Source organism: Myotis nattereri (genome assembly GCF_964212035.1).
Source record: "Myotis nattereri genome assembly, chromosome: 18".
Lineage (NCBI taxonomy): Eukaryota > Metazoa > Chordata > Mammalia > Chiroptera > Vespertilionidae > Myotis > Myotis nattereri.
This window is the reverse complement of record NC_138093.1, coordinates 12,632,460-12,642,215: the sequence shown is the minus strand read 5'-3', so window position 1 is coordinate 12,642,215 and position 9,756 is coordinate 12,632,460. Positions and strand designations below refer to the sequence as shown.

Genomic DNA, 9,756 nt, shown 5'->3' with positions numbered 1-9,756 from the left:
TGGAAAGCGAAGGGGGAAGGAGCTGACAGTCGAGAGCGAGGGCCCGCTATTCCTCTGCAGAGGAACGAATAGCCGATGAGGATGGACACGCAGCAGGAAAGAGGAAGAGCCCGAGATGCGAGCGCCCCGGGGTAAGGGAGCTTGCGGGCCCGCCCTTCCCTGGGCCTGGGGGGAAACGGGTCTGGCGACGGGCGCCGGGGCCCGTTTCTGTGCGGGAGGAGAAAGGGGGTGGGTCTCGGAAGGCCGCGGTTTGCTTGGGGAAAATGCATTCCAGCCGCCGTCCGGGCCCGGGACCGTTAGGGACCGTTGGGCCCCGCTCCGGCCTCTGCGCGCGGGCAGCCTCGCCGGCAGCCTCGCGGGCGGCCCCGCGCCCCTCCCAGCGCAGCCGCTGCCCCGCGCCAGGACTCGCCCCGGGGCCCAGGGGGTGGGCGCTCCTCGTCGGGCGGGGGTCTTCCGCACCGGCTCCTATCGCCGTGCCTGACGCAGGATAAGCGCTCGGGGAAGGTTGAATGAACGCAAGATTATCTCTTCCGTCAGCTAGAGAGGTACCTTCGAGACTCAGTTTGTCGGTTGTATTCATTTAAAAAGCACGCGTGTTTTGAATAACACATGCACAGTCTACAAAATCCAAAAGGGATAAAGGTTATTACAAGCAAATACATCTTCTTTCCCCCAGAAGCAACCAATATTACCAGATTTTTCGTGAATTTTCACAAGATAGTCTAAACATGCATATATATCATTTAACCAGCTGATAACATACTATCCATACTATTTTGCAATTTCCTTTTATAGAGTCTAGATGTCTTTTCATAGCAGTACATACGTGTCTGCCTCATAGGAAAGTTTCATAGTAAGCCTGAGGGATATATTGATATATTCAACCACGCTTTACTATTATATTGATACCCAAGTCTATGCCCTTTGGCTCTTGCATATCTGTATAATCAATACTCGGGACTGCAAATACTAGGTCAAAGAATTGTGTGTGGTGTCTTTGTCCCACTTGGATAGGTGCCTTCTGCAAATTCCTTTCCTTCCAGGAAGACTTTTGTCATTTTCATTCCACACCAGAAATGATTAACAGGGTATCGGTATAGATAGAATTGCAAATTGCCTTCCATGGAAGTTTTACTACTAATTTTCTCTCCCGTCAACATGCTTATGCAATTTGTTACCAAGCTTTTCGATGTTTGACAGTCTTCCCAGCCTTTCCTCCTTGCCTCTAATGGACCCTGGGGCGCACAGGCAGCCTAAGCCCTCCTCCTTCCCCTGCCCCCTGGGGCTGGTCACAGCAGAGGTTCATTACCTGCGTTCTGTGGGATCTGTGGTGGCTTCAGGATGACTGTGGGCAATCTATAAACATTTTTCTTCATAGCTTGCACCGGGTATTCTCAGAGGGATCTGTGACTCAAAAAAGGTTGACAGGCTTCTCATCCTTTGATCAGGGAGCCAGCACCGCGAAGGAAATACAGAAATTAAAATATATCAGGGACCAACATGGGGAGCGCTGAAATGCTGCCAGCGCTCCCCATGTATCTTTGGGTCCCAGTGTCTCTCGGCTTAGGTGACACCCTGTCTGAAATGGAGATGGGGAGAGGTTGAGGGAGGGTGGATGGAATGACCTCCGGCAGGTTCGGTCAAGCCGGGGTAGGCAGAAGGTGGGCCGAGTCAAATCCCCCTCAAGTCTGAAACAGCTCACAGATTGTTCCACCGTGCAAGAAATTCCCGAGCAGCCTCTCTGTAACCTAGGAGGTTGAGGTTAGAACCCCAAAAAGGACCTAGGAAATCTGAAGCCCCTGTTTTAATCATGAGAGGCTCTGCCAAGCATTTCAGTTCAGTCCATCTGATCCCTGGAATTCCTGCTGCTCTCTGCTGGTCCCTGGGAGAGGTGACTGAGAAGAAAGAGTAAAAACCAACCAATCCTCAGCTTCCTGAGTCAGTTGCATTGCAGTTACTGAAGGAGGTGAGGATTAACAGTTGGCCCCGGTGCCCCTAAAAGAGTTGTGGAGAGCTAGTGGGGTGGAAGATGACCCTGGATTTTGCCTTTCTCACAGGTCAGGTCCTGCAGCGGAGAGGCCCTGGGAAGAGTTGCAGGAACATGCAGGGACTAGAGCAGCATCGCAGTTTGGTGGAGGCATTTGGCTTTTGAGTTGGCCCTGAGTTCCAGTGCAGCTCCCGCCCTAACTGGCCCTGTGGACTCCAGCACGTTTCCTAATCTATTTGACCTTTAGTTCCATGATCAGCTAAGAGCCTCACATCAATCTTATAGGATTGATGTGAGGGTTAAATAAGAAAGCAAAGATAAAGTCACTGACAGAATAGGCCTCAATAAATGTCTCACCCCGGGGAGAGCTCCATTGATTATCCCAAAGATGTGGACCGTAACATCGCTGCACATGCACACACATGCACACAGCCGCCTGTGTCCCTGGTTGCTTCACACGCTTGTACACACACACACATGCACACACACACGTCTACACAGTCACACCTGAGCGAAGGGCAGCCTTCCCAGACAGGTGTGATGGAGACTGATTTGCTGATTGTTTAGGCCATGGAAGTGCTCATCTGAGTAACTGCTGCATTAAGGGGACTCACTTCTCCAAGGTCTCTGGAAAAGCAGTTATGAAGAATAAGGGATGGCAGTGAGGGGGGGAGAGCAACTCCATTCCCCCTCCCCCAGCTCCAATGTGTTTCTTGAGCGGTACTTGCCCATCTCTGCCAAGGAGGGCCTAGTCTGGGCCCAGAGTTGTAGTGATTAGAGCTGTGCTGTCCAACACACTGGCCACTGAAAAGAAAGCTAGTGGGCCCTGGCTGGTTTGCTCAGTGGATAGAGCGTTGGCCTGCGGACTGAAGGGTCCTAGGTTGATTCCAATCAAGGGCACATGCCCAGGTTGTGGTCTCATTCCCTAATAGCAGGAGGCAACCAACTCAGGAGTGGAATTTTACATTTATTCAATTTTAATTCATGTAAATGTGAAAACCAAGTCTTGATTTTGTTATTGTAAAACTTTTAATATGTTTGGGACAGCTTGGATGTGTGAATCAAATTTTTCAACAGTGAATTTCATGAAATCTAAATACAGATCAGATATTTCTGGTGAAAATTTACTGATTGAATTGGAATGTGCTGTAAGTGTGAAATATACACTGGATTTCAAAGACCTAATATGACAAGACAATGTAAAACAGTTCATCACTAACGTTTATATTGATAATATGTTGAAATAATAGTCTGGGTACATTAGGTTAAATTAAATAAAATGTATAGTATTAAAATAATTTGTGTGTGTTTCCCTTTGCTTTTAAATGTGACATTAGAAAATTTGAACTTACACCTGCGACTCATACGTACTCTATTTCTGTTGGGCTGCCCTGGAGCCTCTGGGACACAGGCAGCAGCACCTCCTGCTCCAGACACGCACCATCTGTGCCCTGTCCCCACCGCCTCAGGGGGCTGCTCTGACAGCAGTGCGGCTTCTGCTCTCCTCTGCATTGCAGAGTAGGCAACACGAGCGAGAAACACTAGCACCTGACCCCGCTGCCAACCTGATCAGATGCTGGTGGAGCATTTGGGAAGGAGGGACAGGGCTGCGACCCGCCAGGGAAGCCTTCCTGGGGTCTTAGGAGCTGGAGAGGGAGTTGTTGGGAGGCGAAGAGAATTGTGTGCAAGGTGGGGGCAGGGTTGGAGGCTCAAGGGTACCCATTTCTAAAGATGGTTGATTCTCCAGCTTCAGTCTCCAAACTGCGGGGTCTCCCATTCACCTCTGCCCCACTGAGGCGCTGTCCTGGCGGTGGAGTCCCCCTGTGTCCTGGTGGTGCCGGCTCCCCTCCCTCCCTGGGGACTGTAACGAGTGGTCTCCGCAGGACAGGGACAGCAGCAGCAGGAATCAGCCGGGCGGCTCACGGTGCTGTAAGGGGGGTGAGGGTGGTGGGGGCTCCTGGGGTGGACGCCCTGCAGATGCTGCTGCGGAGAGGCTTGCCAGGGCTGTGAATCTCCACTCTTGGCCCCTCCTCCCTGCTCCTTTTCTCTCCCTTCACTCTCCCCGTCTCGGCTGCTGTCCCTTGAGCGCTCAGCATCTCTACTTTTTCTGGCTCCGCTTTGCCCTCTATTTGAAGCACACTCAGAGGCCGTCAGCATCTCGAGCTCCCGCCCCGCCTCTGCATCAGAGGTCTCTGTCTGACAGTGACCTCACTCAGGAGACGGCTTCCCGCTGGGGCTGCACTAAACCCGGACTGGACGGGGGACTGCGGAGGGCAGTGAAGTGCACCCCGAGGCTTTCCTGCGGCTGCCTCTGCCTCTACTTTTCACTACAGCTCACAGCCCCTCCCTGTTCCTCCAAGCCCAGCCCTGCTCTGTTCTGGGTCTCTCTCCTCCGACAAGGGCAGATTTTGCTTTTGTTAGTCATTTTCTCGGAGTTCCCCTCGTGCCTTCCCTGAAGGGCAGTAGGGATCTGCGACAAGGGAATGAGAGGGAGATCCCAACTGGAATGAGGATGGAGGGTCGGAGCTGGGTGTCCTGGATTGGAATTCTGGGAGGTGGAGGATTGCTCCGCCCATCCCAGAGACGGAGAGTATGTTAAAGGGTTAAAATGGAAAGGGGCTAGGAGTGCTGCTCTCCCCAGACCTGGCTGGTCACCTTTTGCATAAACCCCTGTTTATTACATTTAGGCAAGGCCGTTGGGATACATGCTCAATGGGCAGGAAGGATAAAAAGTGGGAGATTTGACAGCAATAAGGGGCAGGAAAAGTCTGAAGTAAAGAAAACTCCAGAAATCACGTTTAGTCTGGGCTGCTACTGTCAGGGCCTTTGGGCAGCAGGTTTAATGATGCGACAGACAGAGGCCAGATGTGGAGGCTCATGCGGACACAGTGCCAGGGTGTAGTCTGTCCTCCCCCGTCCCCCACTCACCTCCTCTTCTCCTCAGCTGCGGCCCTCGGCCCTCTTTCCTTCTGCCTGGGGGAGGGGATGGAGGAGAAAGAGGGGGAGACCACCTGGATGAGGAGCAGAGACTCCAAGAAGCAAATGGCACTTCCCTCTGAAATAATCGTTTAGCTGTGGTTGGCAATTGCTATTGCTTATTGAAACCTAGAAGTATGTGTAAAGAAAGCCTGATGGGTGGCCGAGCAGACGGGAGCCTTGGTGATAGTTCCTGCTTTGTGTATTGTGGGGCGAGGGCTGGGCTGACTACAGGGTCTCCACACCAGCTCGCTGGGGCCCTCGGGGAAGAGATGACAGTGCCATCCTCAGACTGCAGCAGCACGAGGCAGACTAACCGGGTGTCCCATAGCCGCGGGCACGGTGCAGGCAGGAGGCCTGGGACACCTGTGCTGCTTGGGGCTGGGTTCTGGCCCAAGCGGCCGTGGGTCCTCCCCCTTTGGTATCTGAAGCTGGCTTGGCTGGGTCCCCAGAGTGGAAGGAAAGGTCAGAAGAGCTTGGCAGTGACCCGGTTTCCCCCAGAGTTCTTATCCCCAGAGGGCCGAGGTGCCACAAAGTCAAAGGTCATGTGATGCTTGACCCGACCTTTGCCCTTGCTCCAGAGGGCAATGAGGCCAAAGCAGAGGGTCACGGAGGTGAGGAAGGGGAGGAAGCCCACTGCCAGCACCATAGCTACCCCTCTGCTGTCCAGGAAGAAAGGCTCCGGGACCCCTGGCACTGTGATGTTGGGGTCAAAGAGAGTGCCGTTCGGTGGCTCAACTTGGATTACTTCCAGCCAGGTCCTCAGGGAGTCGTTGCCAGCGACGTTGCTCACCACACAGACATAGGCCCCTCTATCCCGTAGCTGCACAGAGCGGATCTCCAGGGTCCCGTCCTCGAGCACCCGAACTCTCCCAGCCCTCCCCAGCCAGGCCCCCGGAGGCCTCATCCAGGAGACCGTGGGGGCTGGGTCTCCATCCCCAGAGCAGGAGAAGACAGCGCGCCCCCCCTCCTCTGCGATGACCCAGCGAGGCCCAGACTTTTGGATCAGGGCTGGTTGGCAAGTGAAGTGCCCTGGAGGGAGGATGTCTGAGAACTCCCTCAGGCTCTTCCCCTGGACATGCTGAGGGCCAGCGCAGGCAGGCGGCGACGTCCCGAAGTCCAGGCGGCGGCGGAGCCGGAGCAGCCAGAGGAGGCGGCAGTCACAGGTCAGGGGGTTGCCAGACAGCTTCAGGGTGACCAGTTTATCTGGAGAAGGGAAGGCCGTTTCCTCGAGTGTCTGAAGGGCATTATCCGCCACGTCCAGGAGGTGGAAGGCGGTCAGGCCGTGGAAGGCATGGGCGGCGATGGAGGTGAGGCAGGCCCCCGACAGCCGCAGCTCCTGGAGGCGCACCAGCGGACTGAGCCTTCGGGCCGGGATGGCTGAGATGGGGTTCTGGGAGAGATCCAGGACCCTGAGGAAACTCAGGTGGCGGAGCGCCTGGAAGGGCACGGAGCTCAGATTGCAGCGGGTGATGGCCAGGCTGCTCAGATTGAGCCCAGCCAGGCTCCCCGGCTCCAGGGCCTCCAGAGCGGGCCAGTGGTGGATCTCCAGCTCCTTGAGCTGCCCCAGCCCCTGGAGCGCCCCCGCCGGCAGCCTCCCGATATCCAGTTCTCGAAGCCGGAGGGACACGAGTTCAGGGAGCCGGGCCAGGGCCAGGCCAGGCACCGTGCTGAGGTTGCAGCGCTCCAGGGTGAGGGCGCTCAGCTTGGCCAGCCCGGCGAAGGCCCCCGGAGCCACAAACACCAGGTGGTTGTCCCCAACCTCCAGTTGCTGGAGGCTGCCCAGCTCCCCAAAAGCTCCATCAAGGAAGAGGACAATCTGGTTGAGGCGGAGGTCCAGCACGGTGAGGGCGGACAGGCCCGAGAAGACCCCAGGCCCCATGATTCGCAACCGATTGCCCTGCAGCCTCAGGGTGAGCAGGCTCTGCAGGCCGTGGAAGGCCCCGGGCTCCAGGCTGGACAGCTGGTTGTAGCTGAGGTCCAGTTCCCGGAGCAGGCCCAGGCGAGACAGCATCCCCTGCTGCAGCCCCCACAGACGGTTCCCACTCAGGTCCAGGAGCTCAGTGTCCAGCGGGAGGCCCCCGGGCACAGCCTCCAGCCGCCGGTGGGCGCAGAGCACTGCCCGGGGCTGGGAGGTGCAGTCACACACCGCAGGGCAGCCGCCACTGCTCCCTGCGGGCAGGAGGAGCAAGAGCAGGAGAGGCGGCCATGCGGGCCGGGCTTGCTTTGGAGCTACTGTGACGGCAGCCATCCCCTCTTCAGTCCTGGAACAGATGATGACATGGCCTTTTTTGGAAAGTGGCTTCAGATGATGGTGACCCTGGGCTTCCCTGGACTTCCTTAGGGGAGAGAGAGAGAGAGAAGCGGGGAGGAGAGAGAGAGAGAGAGAGAGAGAGAGAGAGAGAGAGAGAGAGAGAAAGGAGAGAGAGCCACCACCTCAGAACTGCCGGGAAGTGGGGCACAGACCAGGAGGAATTCTGGTGTGTACATCCTGGGGGCTTCTTTTTGGGGAAGCTCTACTTTCCCTTCCTCCCGGTCCTGGGTGCCTGCAGGTCAAGTGGAGCCCTAGTCAAGACTGAATTCTGGCCCAGCTGACGTGACTCAGTGGCTGAACACCGACCTATGAACCAGGAAGTTAAGGTTCGATTCCTGGTCAGGGCACATGCCTGAGTTGTGTGCTCGATCCCCATTGGGGGCGTGCAGGAGGCAGCCAATCGATGATTCTCTCTCATCATTGATGTTCCTATCTCTTTCTCCCTCTCCTGTCCTCTCTGAAATCAATATTTTTAAAAAACTGATTTCTGTGGGAAGGTTTATGGGACTGGACTGGGATAGGAAGCAGCAGGAGGCAACTTTGAGTCTCCCTGTAACGGGTTTTCCTCTGTACCTGTGAGGTCCAGAAATGCTTCAGGTCCCTTATCTGCTCTTCCCAAGCTCCGTTCTCTCCCTCTCTTTCCACCCTCTCCTCCCATATTATCTGCCTGTAGTTTTGTTGAAAGCTCAAGGAGATCATAGCCTTGGATCCTGATTGGAGAGAGGCCTTACCATGAGTCCATCGCCCAAAGCTGGGAACTGTGCGGGCCGCAGCCCCCCAGCCTCCACTGACTGCCTGTCTGCCTTCCTTTAAGCTGGCACAGAGCCTGAGGCCCTGGACTAGCGAGATCCACTTTCCCCGGAATGCTGTGTGGACCACAGCCAAGCGGCACATTAGCTGTGGCACAGGACACAGGGCCCACTTGAGCCCCTCATAAGAACCCCAAGGGCAACCCCGCCTCCCCGATAGATGATGTTGGGGTATGTGAGTTGCCCAAGCTTGGAGTTTTGTTGCTTGGTCCTCAGACTTAAGCTTCTCCTAGGTCCCTTCTTCATGGTGCTCTGACTCAAGTCCAGTGTGTGAATCTGAGGGAAATCTCTTGTCCCTTTTGGCTTCAGCCTCCTGAGCAATACACAAGGGACAGATTGCGAACCAGGGAGACAGAGAAACATATGGGGGGGCCGGGGAGGCGGGGGGGGGGAGGGGACGGGACAGCACCTGCTCAGACAGGTGGGTGGGGAGCAAGGCGGCCCTTGGCAGGCACAGCAGATCTCTGGGCACAGGCTGCGTGCGCAGCCTGTTCACTTAAAGTGGGTTTCTGGGTGCCAGGGGTGTGGACAAAGTCAGGAAGGTTGTGATTACACTGGGCACCGACTGAGGTGATGGAGGAGAAGGTGGTGAGAGGAGCCCCTGACACCCTGTCCAATGCCAACAGGGACCCCCCAAGGAGGGGAGGGTTTGGAATTGGCAAGGGCTGGCTAGATGGAGGCAGGATGCCCGGGTTTCTTTCTGGCTGCAGATCCTGGTCACCTCTGGGCTTCCAGGCTTCCGGCTTTCTGGCCCTCACAGGGTTAGCTCACTACTGCACGCCTCACTTTCCCCCGCCCCGTGGAACTCAGGAGAGGCCGTTTGCGAGGTGGTAGGATTCCTTCTCCTTCCCTTCCCACTCGACACTCTCCTCTAGAAGGGTCGCTGTGGTGGCGGTCCTGTAGCCACTTCAGACATGCAGGAAATGGAAAACTGAAGAAAGAGGCCCAAACAGTAGAGGGATGTAGGACACTACTCTGAGACTTGAGCTTGAGAAAGAACGGCATGGGGTGGGCACAGGGCGGGCAAGGGCTGCTGACCAGCCTCCTCTCGCCCCTACGCCAACCCCACAGGTATCGATGGCCTGCTAAGAGCCGCTCCAGCCTGTCTCATTCTCCCTGTGCCTGCTCTGGGAAGTCCACCCGGCAGCTAGCACTTTGTCACCACCAGCCGCAGTTCCTGCTCATCCCTCTTGCTCTGCACTCAGCAAAAGTGCAGCGAAGCGTGCAGCCCAGCTTCCCTCCTTCTCTCCTTCCCTCCTTCCCTCTGCCGCCTGTTCCCTCTTAGTTCCCAAAGCCTCCTGGGCCTGGGGCTGCGGGATCTGGGGCTAATCCATTTTCTTTATTTATAAGGTGGCTAATTTCATCACGGGCTTCCCTTGCCAATTTCCATGGCTACAGGACTGGCTTCCGGCCACTTTGCAGGAAGAAATCGGTGTCAGAACCACTTTTCTCTCTCCTCAAATGGGCTGGGGGCTGGGGCGCCATCCCCTCAAGGAATGGGGTGCTGTTTTGTCTCTCTGTGGCCGTCCGGAATACATTTGCACCTGGAGAGCCTCTTTAAGGCAGACCTCGCTGAGACATGGGGACCTGCGTGGGGTGGGGGCTCCAAGAGGAAAGATTTCTGGAATAGCCACACTGCTAGTTGGGTGGGAAGACACTTCTCAGAGAGA

At 56.0% G+C, this 9,756-nt stretch overlaps 1 protein-coding gene across 1 annotated transcript; it reads right to left on the bottom strand.

The window, feature by feature from the left end:
- Nucleotides 1–4,793: 4,793 nt before the first annotated feature.
- LINGO4 (leucine rich repeat and Ig domain containing 4) lies at nucleotides 4,794–7,227 on the bottom strand. The gene has a single exon (XM_081111819.1). The coding sequence runs from the start codon at nucleotides 7,212–7,214 to the stop codon at nucleotides 5,430–5,432; it is 1,785 nt and encodes a 594-aa protein (XP_080967945.1). The 5' UTR covers nucleotides 7,215–7,227; the 3' UTR covers nucleotides 4,794–5,429.
- Between the last annotated feature and the right edge of the window lie 2,529 nt (nucleotides 7,228–9,756).

Bases quoted from the DNA above. Each gene is read 5' to 3' on its own strand.
- LINGO4 (XM_081111819.1), bottom strand. From the start codon at position 7,214: ATGGCTGCCGTCACAGTAGCTCCAAAGCAAGCCCGGCCCGCATGGCCG.